The sequence below is a fragment of the Lagenorhynchus albirostris genome, chromosome 1, assembly GCF_949774975.1.
Source record: "Lagenorhynchus albirostris chromosome 1, mLagAlb1.1, whole genome shotgun sequence".
Lineage (NCBI taxonomy): Eukaryota > Metazoa > Chordata > Mammalia > Artiodactyla > Delphinidae > Lagenorhynchus > Lagenorhynchus albirostris.
In genome coordinates this window covers 45,538,758-45,565,871 of record NC_083095.1, presented here as the reverse complement: position 1 = coordinate 45,565,871, position 27,114 = coordinate 45,538,758, and the positions used below count along the sequence as shown (strand labels likewise).

The 27,114-nt window shown below is 43.2% G+C and overlaps 2 protein-coding genes across 14 annotated transcripts in view; one reads left to right on the top strand and one right to left on the bottom strand.

The window, feature by feature from the left end:
- Window positions 1-21,914, top strand: part of FBXO34 (F-box protein 34) — a 92,240-nt gene extending 70,326 nt beyond the window's left edge. For 8 of the 13 annotated variants that reach the window (XM_060142193.1, XM_060142213.1, XM_060142234.1 and 5 more), the window contains one exon: window positions 12,411-15,659. In XM_060142193.1, coding sequence (XP_059998176.1) covers window positions 12,421-14,559 — 2,139 coding nt within the window. In that variant the 5' untranslated portion in view covers window positions 12,411-12,420 and the 3' untranslated portion in view covers window positions 14,560-15,659. Of the gene's footprint in view, window positions 1-377; window positions 2,207-12,410; window positions 15,660-16,305; window positions 16,505-21,622 lie in introns of those variants that run through there. The other 5 variants (XR_009539205.1, XR_009539203.1, XR_009539206.1 and 2 more) reach the window with 4 other exon arrangements.
- Window positions 21,915-23,063: 1,149 nt separating this feature from the next.
- ATG14 (autophagy related 14) overlaps window positions 23,064-27,114 on the bottom strand; it is a 38,885-nt gene continuing 34,834 nt past the window's right edge. Inside the window, exon 10 of the mRNA XM_060142270.1 lies at window positions 23,064-26,017. Coding sequence (XP_059998253.1) covers window positions 25,711-26,017 — 307 coding nt within the window. The 3' untranslated portion in view covers window positions 23,064-25,710. The remainder of the gene's footprint in view (window positions 26,018-27,114) is intronic.

Here is a 27,114-nt window from a genome sequence, read left to right as displayed (position 1 = left end):
CCCTTCCAGACATATTTTGCAGAAAGTTAGAAGACTGTCCAGCTGTTTACTGTTGGAGCAGTGAGCTCTTGAATCATTTGAAATGTTCTTTAGCGCCATCTTAGGTTATACAGAGATCAAATTGAAATAGCTTTCTTGTTATTTTTCTTTTATGTGTTCTTAAAACATCACACTTTAACCTGTGAGTCCTTACACTTACCCCATTGTTACGGGCTGAATTGTGCACTCCTCCCACCTGCATATTTTGAAGCCTAACACCCTTCCCCTCTCCAGTACTTCATAATGTGACTGAATTGAGAGGGGCCTTTTAAAGAGGTAATTAAGGTAAAATGAGGTAGATAGGGTGATCCCTAATGTAATCTAACTGGTGCCCTTAGAAGAAGAGGAAATTGGAACACAGAAGAGAGACACCAGGGACCCGTGTGCACAGAGGAAAGTCCGTGTGAGGTTACAGTGAGAAGCCGGCCATTGGCAAGCCAAGAAGAAAGCCCTCAGAACAAAGCCAGACCTGCCCGTACCTTGATCTTGGACTCCTAGCCTCCAGAACTGTGAGGAGTGACTAACTGTTCTGTTGTTTAAGCCACCTCGTCTGTGGTATTCTCTATGGTAGCCCTAGCAGACTAATACACTTACGATGAAGTAGCAGTTGAGTGACAATAAAAAGTGTAGCAAGGCAACTATTTCTCTTTGTCCCAGTGCATTTTGGGACAAATGATGAAGTGTTGTGTATAGCTTCACATAATCTAGTGCCTGAAAGAGATGGTACGACCTATGAAATCTCAATAGAACATATTAATTTCTATTCTTATTGGTCTTATTCTTTATTGATTTGTTTTATCCTTTTACAGTTTCCCGTTTGCCCATGGTTATATCTTAATGTCAGTCTCTTTTATTCTCTAGCATTTCTCACTTTATGGAACTAATTTTTATAAGTAGGTCTATTTTAAATCAACACCAGAACAGTATCTTTGTATTCTTCTGTGTGTGTTGTGTAGTCATTCCAGCCCAGCCTTATTCAGTAATGTCACCTGTCCTTAGGCCTCTGTTCCAGGCCACCACACTTACATTCAATTTTTGAAGTTTCTCTTTGTCAGAAATAAATTTAAATATTTCTAATGATGTCTGCTTCTACTGCTAACTTGATTCGATACCTTGGAAACTTTTAGATTTGGAAGTGAATGAAAGGCTAAGGGAATGATGTGTTTCTCAAATTTGCCATGAGGGCAGGAGTTCTATCAGTTTTGTTTAGACTGAAGCCCCATGGTCTAGCACAACACCTTGTTTCAAGGAAAATTAAATATTTGATAAATGAGTAGATTAATTTTAAGTAAGGGATCAAACCCAAGTATCCAAAATTGAACGCATAGCCCAGATTCTGCTGTTTCACAGACTTCTCAGTCTTTATTCATGACACTGAGAATAAGCTTGTTAAGGAGTACCTACTCCATCCACGTGTTCCTCACCTGCTCTCTTCCTCATTGCATAGTGTGGTAGGTAAGAGCCTGGCCTTTGGCTCCTGACTCAGTGCACATCCATGCTCCTCGATGTGCTTATGTGATCTTGGCAAGTTCTTAACCTCCACACCTCTACTTTGGGTTCTTCATCAGTAATTGGAGATAATAAGAGTATACAATTTCCAAGTTTTTTTGGAGATTATGAGTTTAGAACAATGCCTGGCACATAGTAAACATTTTAAAGCTGTTAGAGCTAGTATTATCCTAGAGTAGAAACAGATTATTCTCACATATTTGTATCTTTTATCTCTAGTTCTACGTTGATTTCTTTCTCTAGGCACAAAACCAATTCACTTCAAATAACCAAATCTTTGTTATCAAACTGGCATGGTTGGGACTTCCTGGTGGCGCAGTGGTTAAGAATCCGTCTGCCAATGCAGGGGACATGGGTTCCATCCCTGGTCTGGGAAGATCCCACATGCCGCGGAGTAGCTAAGCCCATGAGCCACAACTACTGAGCTTGTGCTCAAGAGTCCGCAAGCCACAACTACTGAGCCCATGTGCCACAACTACTGAAGCCTGTGTGCCTAGAGCCTGTGCTCTGCAACAAGAGAAGCCATGACAATGAGAAGCCTGCACACTGCAATGAAGAGTAGCCCCTGCCCACTGCAACTAGAGAAAGCCTGTGTACAGCAATGACGACCTAACACAGCCCAAAATAAAAACAAACAAATAAATAAAATTTATTAAAAAAAAAACTGGCATGGTTTTCGTGGTGGTAGCAATGTAAATTAGCGTTAACCTGTTTGGAAATGGTTGGGCAAGATATATCCAGTCATAAAAATAGTGACACTCTGATTCATGAATTCCACTTCTGAGAATCTTCTAAGGACGTACCCTTAAATGCTTAAGAGATTGTATCCATGAAGATGTTACGTTATAATATCCAGGGCTGGAGGGAACGGTTTAATATATTCTGGCACTTACACATTTACAGTTGATGGGTCTGAAGACCGTGTAATAACATGGAAGATATTTGTGGTGAAAAGTAAAACATTGTATGTACAATATGATTACAACCATGTTAAATAAATACATACATCCAGGAATTTCCAGAGGATAGGGCTTATAAGGGCTCTTTTAACCCCCTGACTTCTTTTCAGATTCTGGATTTATATAAAGCTGGTTCTAAAGGCCCAGAGTTAACCCTGAAATTGAGTTCTTTATATCTTGTTATAAACCATTACCTTTCTTCCTATTTGGTTTGGGAGCTCCAGATTTAGTTACATTCTGCAGAATGGGATTGGCTGTGGGGTTGCAAAGATGAACAGACCCTCTGTGTACTCAAGGAATGGTTTTATATGAGATGTCTTATACAAGTACATAAAACCCAATATGTAGTTTTTGTCCAATAACGTGACAGTTTGGGCTCCTTGGTGCCTAATGGTTGGTTGGTTTTCTGTAGTGTAGATTTCTCACTTTTACCCCTGGAAAAATACTCATTTTTAACTTCAGTACTTAAACTGGCTTTAGTAAGCTCTAATAACAGCCTCAAAGCAACAACTTTTTCAGTTTTCTATTGACCATAAACTTCTTTTCTCTATAAGTGGTAATTCTTAACAAGAATTAACAAGTAGCAGACTGCTGCTTCAGTCTTGGTTCAACAGATTCTAGAGGGATGTGGTAGAAGGAAGAGTAATTACTAAAGAGCTGGGCACAGTCAGGACTGTGATTTAGGCTTATTTCTTTGATGAACACTGTGGGTCCTATTTCTGAAGTAATCCCCCACCCCTTCCACCGCCACCCAGGATTGCTGGCAGAAATCTTAACTTGCCAGCTCATTTGTCTACATTGATAATGCAAGCAAACGCTTTTGCTTGATGCCTTAACGTTTGTTACCCTGAAGTTTTACTTTTTTTACCTTTTCCCTTCCTGAGGGGATAAGCCATTTTAAAATTCAGATGTCTAATACATAAAATAGATAACTAATAAGGACCTACTGTATAGCACAGGGAACTCTTAATACTCTGTAATGACCTATATGGGAAAAGAATCTAAAAAAGAGTGGGTATATGTATATGTATAACCAATACACTTTGCTGTACAGCAGAAAGTAACATTGTAAATCAACTATACTCCAATAAAAATTAAAAATAAAATAAAATTTAGTTGTCTGTAACAGTGTTAATGGGCCAGCTTGTGCCCAGTGGGCTATGTTAGGTGCTTGGCTCAAGATCGAGGCCCGAGACTGAGTGGTGTGAGTACATTGGCAGTCAAGCGCAGTGTGGTGCTGCATTTATTTATACTCGAGAATTAGTTGCCATTCTCTGAGTTTTTCATATGAAATGTTATTTGGCACCTTAATGGATTTTTGAACTGCATTCACGGTTGGCCTTAGAATCTTTAACATTTATTCCCTAAAGGGGATGACATCCTTATGTCCGAGTTACATTTTGATCAAATAGGGCATATGTTAAAGCTCTGATTAGTTCTTTGAAAGTACTGCATGTGCAAATGATATCAAAAATTGTTGCCTTAAAAGTATATAAATTCTGGGCTTCCCTGGTGGCACGGTGGTTGGGAGTCCGCCTGCCGATGCAGGGGACACGGGTTCGTGCCCCGGTCCGGGAAGATCCCACATGCTGTGGAGCGGCTGGGCCCGTGAGCCATGGCCGCTGAGCCTGCGCGTCCGGAGCCTGTGCTCCGCTCGCAACGGGAGAGGCCACAACAGTGAGAGGCCTGTGTACCGCAAAAAAAAAAAAAAAAATATATATATATATATATATATATATATATATATTCTATAAAAATATATATGGAGGGAATTCCCTGGTGGCACAATGGATAAGACTCCACGCTCCCAGTGCAGGGGACCTGGGTTCAGTCCCTGGTCGGTGAACTAGATCCCACATTCATGCTGCAACTAAGAGTTTGTATGCCACAACTAAGGAGCCCATCTGCCGCAACTAAGGAGCCCATGTGCTGCAACTAAGACCCTGCGCAACCAAATATTTAAAAAAATGTATGGAAGAATGATGGTTTCAAAGTTTAAAAAAAGCATCAGCACACTCAAGGAAGTAACAGCTTTCTATGTGAAAGAGTAGAGGGTTTTTTTCCTTTGTTTTCTGTAAGAAATATTAGAATAGGAAAAATAAGTGTAAACAAAGAATGCTGCTCCAGTTCCCCTTCTACGAGGATCAAGCCATTAGCCTGAGGGGAATTCAGGTTGGAGAAAAACAGGAGGCATTTTGTGCTTTGGACACATGGACCTAGATAGTTAAGATGTGTAGCTAAGGAATAATTTCAGTGAACCCAGCTTCTTATATCTTCCCATACATAGAAAAGCACTGAAAGCATTCCCTTGAGATGTCTGTTCTTTGTGATTAGCAGTAATCTTTTGCTTAACTGCACGGCTCCTCCACCCCCGCCCCCGCCCCCCCCTCCATGCTGATAAACCACATATACGCATCTTGGTTCCTCCCTTACCTTTCTGGAGCAGTTCCTCAGAGATATCTGAGAGGCTGTCTCCTGGGCTGTAGTTCTCAGTGAGGTCCCCTAATAAAACTTAATTCACAACTTTTACATGGTGCATTTATTTTTAAGTCGACATAAGCAGTAGGGTTTTAACAGAAATGCTGAATATCTGAAAATCTGTGGAAGCAAAATTTTCTTGGTAATCCTCTGTGTACTTTTCAAAATACGTTAATGATTTTGGGGGAGCTAAACTTTTTATTAGGTTTCATTTGTTTTGATGTTCATTCTAGCAGTAGATGTCTCATCAGCTTAGATAGCAGTAAATTGTGATATGCCAGAGTTTTGTATTTGGCATTATGTCACAGGAGTAATAGGAAATAATTTTGTGAACTACTGTTCACAACATGGTAAATTTAACAAAACCTAATACTTCGATTTGTCTCTATTCCCAATTGTTATTTAATAATTGATAACAGCTGTAGTGAGTGTTTTGTCCTCCAGGCCCTTCCCTTTCCTCCTTACTTTAAGAAAAGGGGGGAGGGGTCCCATGTAAACTTGGATAATATCACTAAATCAGTATTTTGCAATACAGTTAAAATGTGTTAGGTGTTGCTTCTGTTGCAGTCATAGTAGAAGAGCAAAGTAGTGGCTACCCTTCTTAATTTGTAACCTTTTCAGGATGTTTTAGATACTTTGTTGTCCCATCAAGTTCATCATAAACCTTGATTTTCTGGAAGTTTAAAATCATATAGCATCTATGTTACAGATAACTATGAAGCAGGTGTGTCTTATATTTAAATACCATGGTGAATTCTGAGATTGATGAAAACTGTGAGTGGTGAGTTCTTGAAAACCATGCATGTGTGTTTGCAAAGGCTATTTTCTGTATTCAGTATCTATTAACAGACAGTAAAGGATTTTTCCATTAAATTGTGCACTACTAACCATCTAATCCTCCTGAGGCGAAGTTCAAAATTCCCATGAAATGGTTTTACGTAATATTACTTTTAAAAAAAGGAGTGAACTCCCTCTCGGAAAAAAGCCAGTCCCCAATATTTTGGAACTCAGTTTGAGAAATACCGTCTTTTCTGGCTTAGAGTTTGTTCTGTTTTATTGTTAGGGTACTCTGAGAGTTGGGTGCATTCTGTCAGTGCTTAGAGGTTAATGAGAGTCTTTTCTTATGTCTCCGCCTGTATTCACACCCTCCCGGTGTTGGCATTTTTTCTGCTTTAATAGCCATAGGAGCAGTTTCTACATACTTTTAAATTGGTGTGGCTTCTTACGTTATATGATATGTCTGCTTTACATCATCACAGTTCTCTGTGTAGAGGTTTTATGTGGCACTTAAGAAAAACTGACCCCAGTTTGAAAGATAGAAGCTCTTTGAATAGATGCTGTCAGAATTATTTAATTCTATTTGTGTCATGATTGAACCTAGGATTTTAATTTTTATTTATTTATTTTTGTAAGCAAGGAAAATATAGATCTGGGAGACTTATCTGATTCTAATCTTAATTCTTCTACTATCTACCTTTGGGGCTTCAAAAGTCATATTAGCTCTGTCACCTCATTTGCAAAAAACAAGGATTTTGTTTATATACGTGGAGTACTTCGTTGAAGTTGCTTATCGTTTCTATAATGGTCCAGTGAAGAAGGCGGTCATAAGCTGTTCTCTGGAAGCTTTTATGTTTTTAAAGAAACAGTGATTTATTTACTGTACACTTTTTTTCCCCTCTCAAGGTACCATGGGAGGGATCTTTCAAGGACTATTCTATGTTTATTCCTCTAACCTTTTGTAAATAAAGAGTAGCTCCAGTTATACTAATAAATGACTCCTCTTTGGAATTAGCATTCCTGAAGCTTTAATAAAGCAGAAAGAAAAAGGAAACACCTTATCTTCTAGCCTGTTTAGATGGGCAAGGCTGTGGACTAGGAGTGACAAGTTAGGAAACAGGCCTTCGATGATGTTAGGCTCCTATTAGCACGAAGTCTGTTAGCACTAAGAGAAATCTCGTCCTTTCCCTTATTCTGATCGCATATTACCATTTGATTCCTCATTGATCAAGTTCAGTCCTCTATAGACTAGAGTTAGTGTGATTCTTTAGCATTTATCTAGGCCTTTTTGCAAAGTTAAATTCTCTCCCATGGCTTAATTTTTGGATTGTACAATATGTTTAGGTTAGAGTTTTTCCAGCTTTTTTGAGCTGAAATCAGAAATTAAGAGTCAATAAAGAATACTGGAATTATTTGAAAGCAAGATTTTGGTCTTTACTGGAGGAAAGTTGTTCAAGTTTTAATTGATTCATTATTATATCTCAATTTATTCCTGGAAAGGATTTAAGGTGACAGGTATGTACAAAGACTTTCTCCTTTATAGCCAAACTTTGTGAAAAAGTTGCTAACGTTCACTGTTTCACCTTCCATTCACTCCTTCACCATGAGTTTTTGGCTCTGCCCTACTCACCCACTGCAGTTCCTCACAGCAGAGTCACCAGGGGTCTCCATCACTAACTGGACAGAACTCTTTTTTTCTTTCCTTTTTTTTTGCCACACCGCGTGACTGGTGGGATCTTAGTTCCCCAACCAGGGATTGAACTTGGGCCCTCGGCAGTGACAGTATGGAGTCCTAACCACTGGACTGCCAGGGGATTCCCCCAGACAGAATTCTTTATATGACCTTGCTAGGGTGTGTGATTGCTCTTTATTTTTATGTACATTTTTTCTTTATAACGGTAATATATGCAATATATGTTCATTGTGAAAATTTTGGAAAAAGACATACGTAATCTCTGTCCAGAAAACTTTTTCCTCATTGAATTTCTGTCACAACTGTCTTGTTCCTTTCCTCATATTTCTCTTGGCCAGACTTGTGTCAGTCTGCCTACTAGGTATCTCTAGCTTGCATGCAGCATTTTTTAAAAACTGAACTTACCGTTTCCCCTGCTCCAAATCTGCTCGGCTACCTTTGTCACCATCTCACTAAAAGGTAGCACTCTTCGTCCAGTTGCTGTAGCCTTGAGGACTCATCCTTGACTCCACTCCCTCAACCTCCATTTATAATCAGTAGCTAAAATCCTGCCTGTTCTTCCTTTCTAACCCATTTACTTCTGTCTGTCCACCTTAGCTGGGACTTTGATTATTTCTCACCTACCTCACCTACCTTCTGAATTTTTAGGACTTTGTTTATCTTCCTTCAGGGCTTTTCTGACCTGTTTCTGTACCCTCAAGACTAAGCTTGGTGCTGGTGGTCTCCTCTCTTCCTTTCATACACTCCTTCCTTCTCTGTCCTCTCCTTCCCCCTTGCTCCCTTCGTGGACTCCCGGCACCTGTACTATCCTTATAACACATATCACATGCTGTCGTAATTGCCTATTTGATTTTCTGTCTCCTTAAGGGCAGTAACTATGTCTTATTCATAATTGCAACACTAATATCCAACCCAGAGTGTTTAGTAAATTTCAGATAATGAATGGATAGAAAGAAATGGGTGGCAGTTAGTATGAAAAAAGTTGGAAGCTGTTCCGTTAAGTTTTATGGCTCTGCCTGCCTTAAAATTTGTGTATTAGGTGATACGATGGGCCTTCATCTACTTGGTCCTGTGGTAATGGTCTGTGAACAAGCTTCCAAAGTGTGAATTATGGTAGGGCAGGAGTGAAGCTGTGATAGGTTGGCTGGGGTGGGCTCCATGACCTTGCATTTCATGGATGAGGAGGTTAGGCTTTCCTGTAGCTAATGACAGTGTAGCAAAGGTAAGATATGACAGCTAAAACTAGGGCAGTTGTGCTAGGGATGAACAAGAAGGGAGGGTGACTTGGTGATTGGATGGGAGGAGGAATCGAAGTGACTCAACTTTCTGGCTTGGTTGACCAGGTACTTGGTGCTGTCATTAAATAGTCATTTTGATTTTTGAGATTCTTTTTGACATCCAGGTGAGTATGTCTGTTAGGCATGTCATAGGATATGACGTTTGGGAGAGCATACCACTGGGGAGTCATGAATCTGTGTTCATTAAAACTATGAGGTCACTTAGATATATAGCTTAAGAGTAATAATGGTCTAGAAAAAGAAAGAACTCTGAGGAATACATCAGTGCTTAAAGGCTGGAGAAGAAGAGAGCTGGGAAAGCAGTGTCAAAGAAACTGAGGAGTTGGAGAGGAAATTTGGCAATAACATGGCCATTGACTTTTTTGGTGTTTTGAAGAGAATAACAGGTAAGAAGATGGGTCTGTCTTTACGCATCTTTTAGAGTAGACACTTCAGTATGGACTGTCCCACCGGCTTTTTGTTGGGCAGTTCCACCTCACCCCTGTCAGTAGCCCAGCCCCCCAGCCCACATCCAGAACCCCCCTGACATGCTTAGATCTAACACATGACCTTTTTTTTCCTTTTTTTTTTTTTTGCGGTACGCGGGCCTCTCACTGTTGTGGCCTCTCCCGTTGCGAAGCACAGGCTCCGGACGCGCAGGCTCAGCGGCCATGGCTCACGGGGCCAGCCGGTCCGCGGCATGTGGGATCTTCCCGGACTGGGGCATGCGGCATGTGGGATCTTCCCGGACCGGGGCACGAACCCGTGTCCCCTGCATCGGCAGGCGGACTCTCAACCACTGCGCCACCAGGGAAGCCCTAACACGTGACCTTTAAGTTCCCTTCCGAATTAAATCTAAGGTTAAAAACAGGGACTTCCCTGGTGGTCCAGTGGGTAAGACAGCGGGCTCCCAATGCAGGGGTCCCAGGTTCGATCCCTGGTTCGGGAACTAGATCCCACATGCCGCAGCTAAAGATCCCACGTGCCATGCAACTAAGACCTGGCGCAGCCAAAATAAATAAATAAATATTCAAAAAAACAAAAAACAGATTGTTGGCCCAGTCCCAGAAATTCTGATTCAACGGGCCCAGGGATCTTAACTTTTTACAAGGACATTTCTGAGTGTCTAATGAACACTCATGTGTGGGTAGGTGCTATAACCCTGCATTAAAGCAGGACTTTAATAAAGCAGGACTTTATCGTGGCGAACTTTTAAAATACTCCTGTGCAAAGAGATTGGCAACCATGGAAACCTGGCTGGAGCTTTCTGCGGTGCCTGTCTGTATTTGAGGGGGTGAGTTGGAGGGGTGGGGAAAGCACCACCATCTGATGTAATCTGTTAGAGATGTAAAGTTTTTATTTTATGAATTTTTGCAGTAGATGCCCTTGATGCTCTGCATCATATCCTCATGGTCCACCACTGATTTCAACCCAGACTCAGATTTTTGCCATTTCTTTGAGTCTTGCCAGCACTTTTCTGTCTCAGGGCCTTCAAGCCCAGCACAGGAAGGGGGAGAGGTTAATACTCCAGCCATCCTTCAGCCAGTGGAGGACGTGAGCCTGTGCCTAAAGGTTCTGCTTCCTTTGGGGGTCCCACAGAATCACCACTCACCCTCCAGCAGTCACCCTTGTTGCATCGAATGACCTTACTGGCTTTTTTCATTCGCTGTTGTACCTGTCTTCACTTTTGTTCCATGGGATCATCTCCTGTTTTAATCCCGCTGAAACCTTGTCTATTAGTAATGTATCAGTTGACCTGACTTTACAGGTTAATATACGCAAACAAAAGCCATCTGCAATCACATTAGTTTCTTCCAAATGTTGCTGTCTATCAATAATGGCACCTAAAATAATTTGTGGGGGAGGAATGCGAAGAGAACATATTGTGTGATGCAGAATGGCACACACATTGCTGAAGCTTAAATTTATTCACAGACATTCTGTAATGAGATCATTATGTGAGAATTAATTGGATTTTTCAACAACCTCCATTTCTTAGATTTCACTTAGACAGGGATTGAAGGGATATGAAAAACCAGAAAATTGTTGACAGAGAGATGGCACTAGATGTGCCTCTTTTATTCATTTATTTTATTCATATATCTTTATCTTGTTCTTGAAGAATTCTGGGTGGCTCTTTTTATAAGACTAAATTATAGATATAGAACATAATGTTTCTGTAATTCTATAAAATATAAAGCTATTAAAAATGCTGTAGTGCACAAAGGGGGGAGATCTCAACAGATGTAGGATATAATTGCTAAAGATCAGAAACAAATCAATCTGATCTATTTCAGGGGTATCTTTTAAAAGGTACTTTGTGTGCCTTAAAAGTAAGATTTCTGTTTACCTAGCTAGAAGATATTCATATCCATATTTCTTCTTTTAGCTGAGACTGGACTCTAGGAATTAAATTTGAAGTGAAAGGTAAATTTGTTCTGGCTGATCACTTTCGTTCTTGATGAATAAAACTGATACCTGAAAGCAGTTCCCATGGAGGCTGCCGCATTGCAGGCACTGGGTAAATGTTACGGAGCGAATGAGAAAGTGATATGCTGGATTGCCCAATGTGTGTGTCTTAGACTCTGTCCCCAGGGGCGAGAGTGGGTGAGAGTCCATGTGCTTAGACCTGTGAAAGCTCTTGCTGTTGCTCCACATCTGTGACTGCAGATGTTTATTTTGGTCTGTAGGTTTACTTTGTAGGAGACCAGGCATCCCTACGAGACACTTTTTCCTCAATCCAGGTGTTCTGTGTAGCAGTGGGATATTTTGACATACAAATTGACAAAATCATTAAATAATCTAGTATTCCAACTCCTCAGTTAACATTTCAACTCAGACCCAGAGAGGAAGTGACTTACCCAAGGTAAAATCACCCTGTCTAGCTAATTAGTGATATGACAAGGACTAGAACACATGTCTCTGCATGTAATCAATCATCTTTATAATTTCTAAAATGGTTACCATCTCCACCCCTAGCCAGGGGACAAAACAGGCACTGTTTTTCTGAACTAGTGAATTAATAAAGATTGTGGGCTTTGTATTTAATTTGCAGAAAATTTAACAGTTAAGAGCTTACACAAGTACATTGTTTAGAAAATCAACACTAATAGATGGGCAAAGCAACATAAGCAGACAAGTGAAAATACAGATATCTAAAATATTCAACAGTATGGGAATAGCTTAGAAAGCAATATAACAATTTTGATAGACTGTTTTGCAATCAATAAAATGCTAGTTGTGATGACTTAGAAAGAAATAGTGTTACTATACTAGAGATTCTGGATGGGTTCCTTTTATACTTCCGTTTCTTCTTTACTGTGCCTTGTACTGACCCTTGATTGTTTTTAGTAAGTTCAAATTTCTTTACATTTAAAGCACTAATTTTATGTATAGAATGTTAACTAATGTCAGTCTGAAATTCACGTAGTCTAGTCAGTGTGAAATTCACCCATTTATTTTTTGGTCTGTATACCATGGAAAGTAGTTATTTTTGCTTTTGTTGTTCTTGATTTGTACGTTAAAAACTAGCTGAAATGAGAGTTGGTAAAGATTTAGTGAACTGATAGAAAATGTTTCTATTACTTGCTAGAACCATCTGAGTGTAAGTTTAAAAAAAAAAAGCTTTTCTAAAAATGAAATCAGTATCTTAATCAAATGTGTATTTTCTCCTTGTAGAGCCTCTGTTATGCACCTAAAGCCATACTGGAAACTCCAGAAGAAAGTGCGACCTTTGGAAATCATCAAGGAAACTCTGAGAATTCCTATGAGCCACCAACAAGCTATAAATGATGAAAAATGCAAAGCTAGCTGTATGAAACCAAGTGTCTTTCCTTCAGCCTCTCTTGGTAAAGCATCATCTCGAAAGCCTTTTAGAATCCTTTCTCCAAATGTCCTGTGCAGTATGAGTGGGAACAGTCCTGAAGAGAGCAGCGTGAATGTTAAAACCAAGAAGAATGCATCGTCTGCAACAATCCACCAGGGTGAGGAAGGGGAAGGGCCACTTGATATCTGGGCTGTCGTGAAACCGGGAAATACCAAGGAAAAGATTGCATTCTTTGCAGCCCACCAGTGTAGTAATAGAATAGGATCTATGAAAATAAAAAGCTCCTGGGATATTGATGGGAGAGCTACTAAAAGAAGGAAAAAATCAGGGGATCTTAAAAAAGCCAAGATACAGTTAGAAAGGATGAAGGAAGTCAACAGCAGATGCTACCAACCTGAGCCTTTTGCGTGTGGCATCGAGCATTGTTCTGTGCATTACGTGAGTGACAACGGGGACGGAGTCTATGCCGGGAGGCCTCTGTCGGTCATACAAATGGTTGCCTTCCTCGAGCAAAGAGCCAGTGCTCTGCTAGCCAGTTGTGCGAAAAACTGCACTAACTCACCTGCTGTGGTGCGGTTTTCCGGGCCATCCAGAGGTGTGCCCCCAGCCCCCGAGCCCTTGTCTGCCCCAGGAGCATGTGAAGAACCCATGGAAAGGAGAAATCCTGAGGTTGGTGAATCACAGAGTGAGCCAGTCCATGTCCTTGACATGGTAGCCAGGCTGGAGTCCGAGTGCCTGAAGCGGCAGAGCCAGCGTGAGCCTGGGAGCCTCTCGAGGAATAACAGCTTCCGTCGCAATGTGGGCCGCGTGTTGCTTGTGAATGGCACCCAGGCTGAGGAAAGCAAAACAAACAAAGGCGCCTTGGAGGTACCTGACACTCAGGTGAAAACTGTGGGGTCTGTATCTGTGGACTGTGGCCCCTTAAGAGCTGACCATTGTTCTCCCAAGGGGGACCAGGCCTGGGACGGCGCTCCTCGGGGCTGTCCCTCATTGCCAGCAGGCGTGAGTTTGCACACGGACAGTGCAGAATTAGAGCCAGATCAGCAGACTGCCATGAAAAACAGCAATACACATGATGTGGAAATGACAGAGGAACTTGTTGGGTCACCTTTTCCTCCTCGCACCTGTCCCCAAGCCATTGAATTGCCCCCAGATGCTATTGATGGTATGAGTGAAGAGCTTGTGCCTCTTGCTAGCCAAAATCCTGATCAGAGAAGAAAAGAATCTTTGTGCATTAGTATCACTGTGTCCAAGGTAGAGAAAGACCAGCCTTCCAGCTCAAAGTCCTGCGAAGACCCACTTCCAGGGATGTTGTTTTTTTTGCCATCTGGTCAGCACCAGTCGGGCTGTTCCCAGCTGAATGAAGGCACAACAGAAGAGTCTTCCGAGGCCAGTCAGCTTGAAGATGCTGCTGAGGGTGACAGTGCATCTGAGGAAAGAAGTGTCTCGGCTGATTCATTTGTCCCGCTGGCTTCTGTGGAAAGTACATTGCCAGTGCTCGAGGCATCCAGTTGGAAGAAGCAGGTGTCGCATGACTTTCTGGAGACCAGGTTTAAAATCCAGCAGCTTCTGGAGCCTCAGCAGTACATGGCTTTTCTGCCCCACCACATTATGGTGAAAATCTTCAGGTTACTTCCCACTAAGAGTTTAGTGGCTCTTAAATGTACCTGCTGCTATTTCAAGTTTATCATTGAATATTACAATATCAGGCCAGCAGATTCTCGCTGGGTTCGGGATCCACGCTATAGAGAGGATCCGTGCAAGCAGTGCAAGAAAAAATATGTGAAAGGGGATGTGTCCCTGTGCCGGTGGCACCCCAAGCCCTATTGCCAGGCATTGCCCTATGGGCCGGGATACTGGATGTGCTGCCACCGGTCTCAGAAGGGCTTCCCTGGCTGTAAGCTGGGGCTTCATGACAATCACTGGGTCCCTGCTTGCCATAGCTTTAATCGGGCAATCCATAAGAAAGCAAAAGGGACTGAAACTGAAGAGGAGTACTAAAGTTTATGTGCGAGGCAACGGATTGATCTTTAAAACTGCAAACCACCACCTAGATACGCCGTTCCAGTGAGTGTTGCCTCTCAGTCTTCGTTCCAGGAGAACCTCTGCTACTCCATCAGGACTGCCATTGCTCAGGCATCTTAAATCTCTGAATTTACGAGCTGTACAAGAAAATCGGTCTCATCGTTTTACAGTGGTGCCTCATGCTTGATCCAGGGCTGTATCCCACAGTTTGATCCACTTGGCTGTGAATAACTATGCCTGTTTTCCCAAATCGAATCCTTCTTCAAAGGATTGTTCAAAGAAGACTTGCCACCGTCAAGAATGTTCAGCAGAGTTCATCGCAGACTATGCAGGCAATCCCCAAAAAGGGGTTCTGGGCATGTTTTGAGCACTGGCACCATATCTGAAATAGGTGAATAGTGTCCTATGAAGAGAATAGCAGTACTCTTGGGTGAAAAGTATGCTTACAAAGAAAAGTTAGGCACCTTACCTTAGACCTTGTATGCTTGATCTGTGAGACTGATGTTTGTGGTTGGAGATGGATTTCATGCCCTGTGGTGTTTACAGTGTATATAATGGTTGTGTTTTCATAGGGCTATGAAAGTGCACATTAAACCTGAGCGCCTTTACTTTAGATGAGTGCTTTTGGCCCCTCTGTAAATAACACTATTAAAATCCAGGTGTAAATAGCGGACAGCTGACTGAACATAATCACCACAATGCAGCTAGGATAGTGTTGCAGCTACAACTGTGTGGATTTTTTTTGGTTTTTTGTTTTTTGGTCTCGTCTCAAATTTGTATAAAATATGAATGTTTCCCAAATAAACTATGAATGTTTTCTGTATAATATATGAATGTTTCTGAGAAGAAACTATAAATAGTTAAGAGGTTAACCTGTTGAAAGGATACCAAATAATGGTTTAACTGGACAACCTTAAAAAATTAGCATAGAGAACAATCCTTTGTTATATTTTAGTGATTCACCAAGAATGAGAGAATATTATATAGTCAGATTATAACATTCTTGTCTATTTTATTCTTTCTGTCTGGTTACAAATTTTTTTTAACTTCAATAAAAACATGCATCTTAAATGGGACCTGAGTTTTGCAGATGTGTTTTCTTTTTTGAGGTAATATTGATGAGGGATATTGTGAACTGAATCCTAAGAATTAAAAAAAAAAATTGAGTTGTTAGAAGGGGAGAGAGAATTCTTTTCTACCACTGGAAAGAGACCATCTTCACTTAACATGAGCTTCCATTTTTGCAACCCTTTAACACTTAGTTTGAATTTGTTGTCTGCCCAGCACCCTCTGTATTTCCTGTTGGATGAGGTATTATTATCTATGCGTAATGAGTTAATTGTTTAGAAGTCATCGAGAATATATTCAGACGTATGGTCATGTAACGCTTGGCAGGGCTGGAAGCTATCTGGCCCCAGAAAGCTGCAGTGGAGGACCTAGAAGCTAGGTTGGCTTGAAATTGATACCCACCAAAAAAGCCTTGGAGCTGCATCAGCTCTGGGCTGTGGAGAAGCAATGGTTAAGTGTGCCAGGGGTGGGGCTGCCTTGAAAGTGATGAGTGAAGGCTCTGGTGGTCCCACAGGAGAAAGATGGAAAGGTGGAGTAGGCTTTGGCCAGGGCTGCCAAGCAGAGTGGGGCAGGGCTGGAGTCCGGGAGCCAGGTTCACCTGTGGCTGAGGTGGTATGTGGCCACAGAGCAGCTTCTTTCTTACCTTATCCTTAGGCAGTAGCTGCTCCTGCCTGAAGGGGGGACAAACTGAAAAGCGTCTGGATGCTGAACAAGTCTGCCCTGCAGGCACATCACCATGCTACCTCCTACGTGCTCGGCTGGAGCCTGTCTGACACAGGAACAGGAGAGGCTGCGAAGGCTGACCTCCCCTTCAGGGTGTCGGTGTCCTTCCTCATGGCTCACCCCAGCCAAGGTACGTGAGAATGCTTTCCATCCCCTGGGCTGAAGTTTCCAGTGCTGGTCGTCCTCCGCTGTGGTTTGCTCCAAACTGGCAATCTCTGTGTGTACCTTCCTAATAGGTTTGTTTTGACTCCTAATTTAGGATTAAAGGAGACGTGCACATGCAGGACTTGCACAGCTTGGTGCACAGCTTGGTGTGTGGAATGTCAGCTTTCATTGTTATTGGCTCTTGGTTCTTCTCCATGTGCCCAGGTGGTTTTCTCAAGTCAGCCGTTCTAGATGTGGTTTTCACGTGGGACACAAGCTGTGAGTCTGCGACGGCCTGAACTGACCAAGAGCGGAGGACAGGAAGAATTATGCCCTAACCCCATCTTGGCATGCAGTTCTCGGGGTTCTCAGAAATCACTGATGATCCCTTTTGAACCGTGATGCGAGACCCACTTCCCAGGGGTGTCTGTGTGAATGACAAGAGGATTTTGGCAGGTGGGGCCCAAGGGCACCCTGGTCTTCATTTCTAGGCAAGTGTAGCTGTTCCCCTTAGGAGAAAGATGCTGTGCTTCAGAGCCCCCTAGTGCCAAGCTGAGGAAACCAGCTCACGTTTTACTTCTGCAACAGTGCAGTGCTACCTGCCTTCCTGCGTGGCTGGAGAATCCCAGACTCACAAGAAAGGAAGTAAGAATGTGGGCTCGAAGAGCCTAAGCTCAGCCCAACTCCACGCCCATGGGGACCCAAGTAAAGGATTCTTACCCCTTCAGCTTTTGCTCAGAGGGTCTGATACACCTGGCCTAGATTCTCTCCCACCCCTCACTTTACCATTTGAAAGAAAATGCAGAACCAGAGAAAATGTGGAAGAGTCAGCAGCTCCCTGCCCCCAATCCCTGGGGCAGTTTGGCTTTGTTCCCTGCTCAGTGAGTGAGACCAGATACCTGGCAGGGATGAACTGGAAAGGGAAGAAGGGCCAAGATTGTAACTTTTTCTTCAGGCCTTGTCAAAACGACTCTGGAATTAAAATGGTCATGTGAAAGGCTCATTCACAACTGGCCACGTTCCCTGCCCTAACGAACACACTGACAGCCTGTGCGCAGGAGGCGTGTCCTTTGCGTCCCCTGCCCCGTCCTGTTCACCTTGGTTGGCTGCACGGTGCCTCTAGGTACCTCTCTACCGCCACCGCCTCTTTGGTGTATGGAGCCCTCTCCACTTGGGGCTCATGCAGAGCAGCTTGGTCAATGCCACCCCTCAGTGCCTCACACCCAGTACACACCCTCCATAAAATGTTTATATTCCTTTCCAGTCGTCATCTTGATGTGAGGGGTGCTGGCAGGTTCTGCTTGCTCTGGGCTCTACTGTAACTCCTTCTAGTATGAGAAACCTGAAGGGGGATGAGGGGATCTGGGAGGATCCTTTCCTCTGGCCACAGCTGGTCCCATGGGAGCTTTCTTGGTTGGGGTCACTTCTGCAGCAGCCCTAGGAGTTTTGCTGGGTAACTGTCAGTTGTGCATTTGATATGATCTGGGCTTTGTCGTGGCTTCCCCGGCAGCAGTTGCTTTGGGCTTTCTGACTGCAGAAGGCTGTGAACTGATGGTTAAGCTTGATCTAGGAGCCCCTTCCTGGACTCTGTCCAACCACCCTTCTAACTTGGACTTGTCAGAGCCTCCCTGCCAACCTTTACGGACTGGCCTCAGACACTATTCCTATTATGTGGATCTTCCTGGGCATTTTTCCGTGGCTTCAATAGCCTCTATTCCTTCTTTACTCAGCAGACTGGCTACTCCTCCTCTCCTGCATCCCACAGCCTACCTCAAAAACAGCACAAAGCCAGTCTGCGCTAAAACGCCGCCATACACTGTAGGCTGCGCCAATAACCGGAGCTGATGTTATCTAGCTCTTACTGTCAGGTACCACGCTGCATTTATGTAAAGGCGTTCTCTGCTATGCACAGCGACTGGCACTCAGGGAATCTGACAGTTTCTATCCCGGGTTTTCCTTTGGGTTCAAACAAGCTAGAGTTGCAATCTCCAAGACGGGTGAGAGTATCTTTGTGGGAAATGTGCAGTACCTTCTATTGACATGCACCTAAGTGTGTGGCCATAGCTGGTGTTTGCATAACCTCACAGGAACAGCAAACATCACTGTGGTTATGAACCCTCTGGGGACTTACAAGTGTATTTACACCTAACTGGTTTAAGCAAAACCCACAGTTAGGTAGCAACCCTCTTCTAGGTGGTTTGTTTGACCTGGGTGTTATTTTAGAGGCGCAGGACCACTGAAGTTGGTAGCTGGGAGGGGACTGGGAGCAGGGAGATGGCCATCTCTTACACCACACCTCTGGGGAGACGTGGTGCTCCTCTGTTTAAAAAGCAAAATGAAACCTTCGCCTCTCAAAGGCCCCCATCCCCTCCCTCTTCAGTTTGCAAAGAACAGGCCTCAGAACAAATTAACTTTGGGAACCGTTGTTTCAAATTCTTTTTGGATTAAGATTCTTTTGGGGCTATAAAAGTTTAAAATTAGAAAGCTCTACTTAAATGTTTTGTTTTTGTCTTTGGAATGATAAAACCCAGCAGGGATTAGGTTCTAAAGTTAGCATTTAGGGGGAGAATGGCACAAAGCTGAAATTACTCTTGGAAGTCCTGTGTGTCCATCACCCACCCAGCAGAGAATGATATACACCAGGTACAGTGGTGCGAAATGCGTAAGTCCTGTAAGAGGACTTGTTCTTGGGGCTTCCCTGGTGGCGCAGCGGTTGAGAGTCTGCCTGCCGATGCAGGGGACACGGGTTCGTGCCCCGGTCTGGGAGGATCTCACATGCCGCCGAGCCTGTGAGCCATGGCCGCTGAGCCTGCGCGTCCGGAGCCTGTGCTCCGCAACGGGAGAGGCCACAACAGTGAAAGTCCCGCGTACCGCAAAAAAAAAAAAAAAAAAAAAAGGACTTGTTCTTGCTGAATGATGAGCAGTGTACAGACACCAAGACTCGGGGAATAGCAGATCGCATCATCTAGTTAATTGGGGCAGAATCACTTGTGCTGTTTAAATTATTTCCCTCCCTTATGTCTGCCCCCCATCAGAAAACCAAATAGCTGCTTTACCAACTGTTTTCAGATGTCTATTAAGTAGTATGAAGAGGTTGATACAGATTCAAAATCAATTAGTTGCCAATCAGTAAAATGTAGAGCAAAGTTGTATTTGTGTAGGTCCCCTGTCCATTAGAAGGGGAAATGGCCCGTTTGTATAACTGAGTGTTTGCAGTCCAGTGGGAGGATAGGGATGGAGCCAAGTCTGGGCACACCCGGCTTCCGTATTCTGGGACTGAGCTGTTGGCCTTCTCTGCTCTACCTCACCAAGCCTCCTGTATGGGCAGCCAAGCATGATTCTGCTACAGGGTGTGTGGATTGCCACAAACCTCCTTCCACCCCAGCCCTGATTGATTCTTCTTCTAAGCAGAGATGGTGCTTTGGCTGCCCTGGCATCTAAGCTGGGACCTCCTGCATGATCTTATCCTTTTCCAAGGCCAGGAGTCTCGCTTTCAGGCTTCCAGTGTGTGCTCTGCAGAGGCTCTTTATTGTGTACCTTCTCAACAGAAAACTGCTGACACACCCAAAAAGAGTGAAGTCAAAGAGGGTTTATTACAAGTGTGTAGATACAGGGGCAAGCCTTTCCCAATTTTTGTGGCCCAGGGCAAGAATACAAATGAACCCTCCTGCAGCCCCTCTGCCCTCTTAATATTTTTCATGCTTATTAGATGAAATAATGTTTTTGTATATCTTGAGTTAAATTCTATTATAAAAATACATTTTACCTATTCCTTTTTACCTTTTTAATGAGACTACCAGAAAGTTTAAAATCAGATGTGTGGGCTACATTAAATATTACATTGGACAGCACTGCTATAGGTCAATGCTTTTATTTTTTTTTAAGACATGGCAAGCAGAGGTTCTCCAGAGAGCTCTCCAGAGAAAGGGCATTTATTTATTTCAAAATATTTATTTACTTATATTTTGGCTGCGTTGGGTCTTAGTTGCAGCCCACGTGGGCTCTGTAGTTGCGGCATGTGGGCTCAGTAGTTGTGGTGCGCAGGCTTAGTAGCCCCATGCCATGTGGGATCTTAGTTCCCTGACCAGGGATTGAACCCATGTCCCCTGCACCGGAAGGCGGATTCTTAACCCCTGGACCACCAGGGAAGTCCTGGTCAGTGCTTTTAAAATGTTAATGTACATACGTATTATTGAAATGATTCTGATTCTGATGGCACCCAAGACCTTCATTTCTCACAAGCTCCCAGGTGATGCTGCAGGTCCTAGGATCACACCGTGAGCAGCAGCAACTCTAGAGAAATTAGGTGCTAAAGATCTTGGGCGTAGTATATCAGAGACCTCTGCGGGAGCTCTCCAGCTCTTAGCAGGCTTTTTCTCAAAGGCCATCAATGCAGTAGAACTCCCAACTTAAGCCAGTACCAATGTCCCTGAGCCAGAAAATAGGGGCACCAGCCTGTGGGTGGGTGCTAGACGTGGTCTTTACTACTTTGAAGGCAACTATTCCGCTGCTGACACAGAAGATATGCCCCGTTTCTATCATTCATTAATCAACTTTGGATTGGGAGGTGTGTCCCTGCCATCTACTATTTCCAAACCACTTGCCACTTTCTTACCAAAATCTAGAGCCACCTAACTTGCTTATGCTAGTAAGCTAGAAATGTCTTCCTGATGATGTTTTAAATTTAGGGAAATAAGTTGCTGAGGGTAGGAGAGCCCTTTCTTCAAAATCCAGGTGTCTTCTGAAGTCATACAGTAAATGCCAGAAAACCACGCCCAAAAGGGGAGATGATGAACAAGCTGATATGCACCTGGAGGTTATTAATGCCTTCATGATGCTGAGCTGCTTCCACTCCACGGACTCCAGCCCACTTTTCAACACTTACCTAGTGCTGGCAGATCCCTCCTATTTCTCACTTTTTTAAAGGGACCATTTGAATTCTCCATCAGATTTTCTCCCCACCAGACTATCCCTCACTCCTTCCCAGAAAAAGCACAACAAAGAAGTCACTGATGTGGCTCTTGCTGTTTTACCATCCCTTTTCTTCTAGAAAAGACTGTCCCACTGGTGGTTTTTTGTTTTGTTTTGTTTTGTTTTTAAAAAGGGACTTCCCTGGTGGTCCAGTGGTAAAGAATCCACCTTACAACGCAGGGGATGGGGGTTTGATCCCTGGTTGGGGAACTAAGATCCCACATGCTGCGGTGCAACTAAGCTGCGTGCCACAACTGAGCTCTCGCACCTCAACTGGAGCCCACGTGCTGCCAACTACAGAGCCCAGGAGCCCTGGAGCCTGTGCGCCACAACTAGAGAAGAGATTAAAAAACCTGCACGCCACAACCAGAGAGAAGCCCGCGCAACACAACGAAGGATCCCGCATACGGCAACTGAGACCCCACGCAGCCAAAGATAATAAATAAATAATAAATAAATCTTAAAAAAAAAAAAGAAATCCACTTCACCTATTTACGTAAAACTCTTAAGCAGATGGTGAACCCTTTTTCCAGGGTATTTTCTCACCAGATCCTTGGAATGGGGTGCTAGTGGTGGCTTTCTCTCACTGAGTGTTTCATAGCTGGGATTCAGATAACTTGCCCAAAAGCCAGTTTCAAATTTCCTGGTACATTTTGTTGAAGCAATATTCAAATCACCTCCCAAGCACTAAGGACGAAGTTATCCTTAGTTCTTTCCATCTGCTTCAACCTGATTCCTGCATCGATCATGAAGTAACTTTTGAGGGCTGGGAATCTATGGGTACACACATAGATGGGAGTGTGTTTTTAACTGTTACCCAGGGAGGTCGAAGGACTAACACTGAAGCACATGCACTATTCAGGAACCCTTTCATTTCCTTGCCTGTTCTGCTGCTGCTGGCTGGCCTTCTCCTGCAGGTAAAGGAGTACGATGACCATGGCAACAGTTCCTTGGTACTTCTCTGAGTTGGTCTTGCTGTTCCACAGTAATCACTCTTGGTATCCCTCATCCACCTTGCAGGTGGCCCCTCTCCATAATAATCTAACCTGAAAGGTACAGATTATCCATCTGGGAGAGACTACACAGTTATTAAAACAAAACAAAACACAGAGGGGAGGGATTCTCCAAAAATACTCTGTTCTCTCAGCTTGACAGATCCCCTCTAACACTGCCCTTTATGTCGTCCTGAAGAAAGCCTAGGTAAATTCCATATGGGCAACCTAGAAGGCCCCATCTCTCCCTCCCTCCCTCCATAAGGGGCTGTTGCAATACACCAGAAGTCACTGCCAGAGACTTGCATCAAATGATGGCTACAGGAGAAAAATGCATCTTTAGAGAAAGATGTAACTGGTAAGCGACCGATTTTCGAGCTTACTTAAGATGGACCATTATTGTTAATACTACTGTAATTTAAAAAAAGTATTAACAGGTATTTTCCATTACCTGGCAAAAAAATTCTTAAAAAAAAATTATCCTCTAATTTGTATAAAATACTCCAGAGTTAGATCTCATTCTTGCTACCCTCAATGTATTCAGTAGAAATGAATAATCAGAGCTTGAAAAAGACATACATATTTGCAAAGTACTGTTAAAAGATTTATTGCAATAATACAATAATAGTTTAGAAAACATTTGTATGACTCAAACTGGTTTGGAAGTCGCAGAGCAGTGGGGAATCCCTGCAACATGACGCCCCAAGGAGATTCTTTAACAGCATGCCACCAAATGTTCTTCCCCAAATTATCAATACACGACTCCTTAAATGAATCCTGTCCACTCCCCAATGTTGACAGTTTTTCCCCTTAACTTACAGATGTGCAAAACTTTCCTTAGTTATACTCCATTACAAAAAAAGTCTTCAACAGACCATTTTAAGCAGCCTATTTGGTGCCTGTGAGTCTTTTTAGTATTATCTTGTTTCAACAAATCGTCTTATGATGGAAAACATGACCAAGTTCTATGGCTTGTTGTTTAAAAAAAAAAAATACCAGCTTCAATTTTTTAAAAAGCTGTTTACATATGGTTCTGGCACCTACATGAAAGATTTTAATGAGCAGCAAAGACAGTAGAAAAAACAGTGGTTGAAATGTATATTTAAGAATATTTACAGGGTGGATCCAGTGCAAAATAATGAAAACCAAAATATCTCAGCAGTGTAAGCCAGTATGTTGGTGTTCAAAACCATTAAAGGTTTGATCATTTAACCCTAAGTAAAGTGCCTGCAGTTGATATTAACAACAAAACATACCCCACCAATCCCTACATTTCCCATATCCTTGTAAGTTTTGTTGAATTACTCTGGTTTGCGATCTCATGGTTTCGTCAGAGGAATACTTGAGACAAATCATGACTGTTGTGCATCTTTCAGCTGAAGTCATTCCCTGCACCCAAGCCCCGAATCCCAGTGTTCCAACTCTTAAGACTAAGCTCTCCTTTCTGAGGGTTTGAGTGCCTAGACAACTCTTATGGGATTTTAAGTTCATTTGGTATTTGTTAAAGTCTACCACAGCCTCTCTCTATGAACTACACTACAGACCTGGATGGGACAATGCAACCCAGCAATCATGAAGCCCAGCACTTAAAACAGATACTGGCTGTATAAGAATCCACAAGGAGAAAATCCTGCTTCCTCCCTAAGTGGAAAATTTACAGTCAGGAAACTTGGGACTCCTGGATAGGAATAAACACCCTTCTGCAATTCTATCCCAAACTCTACCCAAACACTAAATATACCAACAGCAAGAGCTATATATAGCACCTCGGATTTGGAGGCAAAGTATCAACTATAATAATTATGAGAAAAGAATCTATAGGGTAGGGCAAACCTCCAAGTGATTTATGAGGTACTATCATGCTAATCACACTAACAAGATATGGTAATAATGCCTGTTAGGAATTTTTCATGGGATTTCACTTTGTAGTTGTTACATAGATTTCTTTTTGCAATTATTAAAAATAAAAATCTACTTACATATTTGTACATAATGCCTCTCTACAGTTTTCTTACAAGATTGTCACTAAGAGAATGACAAGACACATTAGCTGAAAAGGATCTCTTGGTGAGGGAAAATTCTTTCCATCAGAGCTTTCCCAAGATACAGAAGAGCGGTATTAGCTGTAATGCTGTGCTCTGCATTTCAGAGCAAAGGTAGTGTCTTTAGAGCAACAAAGACCTCTAGGAAATAAACAAGCAGGGTGGTTTTCCGTAGAAAAACCTGCCACTTACTAAATCCCTTAGAAAGAAACCAGACACCAGAAAAATGACCATAGGCCACTTCAGTGGCTTTTAACCTGCGCCCAGGCAGGAATTTAGCTTCCATAAGGGAACAACCTTAGTCACTTATTTTTCACTCACAGAAAATAAGTTCAATTTCAAAATGCACATAGTGTGGATGGTAGGAATTCAATAATCTAGGTACGAATGAACTTAATTCCCCTCAAAATCCAAGGAAATAGTTTTTAAATCTCTAGGACATTACTGCAGCCAGGATTTCTTCCCTTCATGGATGTGGGTCCTACAGAAAAAAAGACCTTAGTTTCTTTGCTCTGTGGGGAGAAAGAAAACAGGAATGTCCAACAGGCCACAAGAGAGCGGCACAAGTGAAATCATTTTTTAAACTACCTCTCCCCCACCAAAAGAAACCCCTACCCTTTGAAAAGAAGACAAAAATCCTTGACCTAAAAACCAAGCGTGACCAAATTATAAAGAAAACAAGTGTTTCAAACTGCCTGCTTGTTCTCTGTACAAAAAATAATGGCATAAAAACAAACTCATAGTAAACAGTTTTTATCTTTCAAATCCTAACCATCAGGAATCACTTCCTTGTGATTCAACCTCTGAAGCAAAGTGTTTAGGAACAGTCTTAGCATCACAGGGATCGCCATGGCAGCTGCGTCTGTGGGACCAATGGCCTGTGGTTGGAAGGGGTTCTCTGTGTTTCTGCCTCAAAAGAACTGGCCATGCACACAGGGCCTTCCTCCACCGGCGCTGGTCTGGGAGAAGGGCCTGTGACCCCTCTGTTCTGTTAATTATCATAAGCATGTCAGTCACCACCACGGCCCAATCGACAAAGAGAAATGCTCGTCTCCCTGTTTTAAAAAAACCCAACAGCTTAACCTCTTTCTGTTCCAGGCACTATCTTAGCTAAACACGTAACGTTTACTAGGGCGTGGAGGAAGAGCTTTCTCCAGGCCCATCTGGTGTGTCTCAGTTCCTGCTCGTTAACGGTGTCCAGTGTAAGCTTTAAACCAGGAGGTGACGGAGGCCGCGGCAGAGGAGATCATCCCACCGGCACTGCTGCTCGCAATGGGCGGGGACGCCTGGGTGCTCTGGCTCTCGGAGACTTCCACGGGCTGGGAAGGAATGTCACAGAACCGGGGGCTGGGCAGGTTCTCCCAGTCGGTGCCCAGGTCGGTTTCCTCATCACTTACATGCTCATCTCCACTCTCATCTGATTCTCCAGCAACTCCGGGATCCACAAACTCCATGGACTCCTCCAGATCTGCTCGCACTTCAAAGGGTCCCGACCTGTGCGCAGATAGGGAGGGCCCCTTTAAGACAAGCACCCCTCTTGCAACATAAGACCCGATGGGACACGGCAGGCCCAGAGCCGTCACCACACCCACGGCTGGTCTAGAATGGAGCTTTTCTTTACCTAAATAATAATGGCCATCCAAGTAATGAAAAAAACACCACACCACACTTTCCCTCAACTCAACCTACTTGGGAAGACCCTGGATGGAAAAAACCCATCCGCTGAGACTAGGCATGCTGGTCCAACATACGAGTTCCTGTTTCAAGCCCCCACAGTATCCATGCATGCCAATGGGAGAATTCGGACAAAAAGTCACCTGATGCACACACAGGCACATCAGTGAACAGTAAAACTGTACAGGTGTTCTCTGCCTCATGGAAGCCCCCAGTTAGTAAACTCTTACGCTCACAGGGGCTAAATGATAGGGTTGTATGCATGCTAGCAAAGCTTCCTTGGATTAGTGCACGCATTTTAAGATATCATTACGTAATTTTCTAGGGACACATTTACAGCATTGAATGAGATACAACTATTTAGAACATATTCATCTGGAATAGTGCATATTTCTGCACTATATTTCAGGAGAAAACTATTTTTATTTCCCAAAGGTCCCTAATGACATCATCACCTCCAAGTCAGGCCTCATCCCCTGTGACCACCCCTCAGTGCCACTGTGGAACCCTTGTGAGCAAACTCCACACAGCCCCTGCTGCTCTTCCGTGCCCCCTTTCTAGCTCCTGCCTCAGGGGAGCCAGGCTGCATTTCCTTTGGGTGGGCAGTCACCCCACCTACTGCCCCTCCAGAGGGGTTCCCTGCAGCCAGCTACAGGGTGGGACCACATCACTCCAGCAGCCTCCCCGCTGTTGTCCCCAAGATAAGGACACGATGCCTTGGTTCACTTAAGAGTTTCACTGACAGTTACTTTGGGGAAAATGACAGACATTAGCAAAAACAATAGACATGAGAAATAACTTAGAATTGTACAGCCTGTCATTTTAGTCTATGGTCCAAACTTCTCTGCAGCCTTTATGATGATAAAAGCCTAGTGCTGGCCTCCAGTGCACCTCACCAGACCTGTACCTTCTGACTC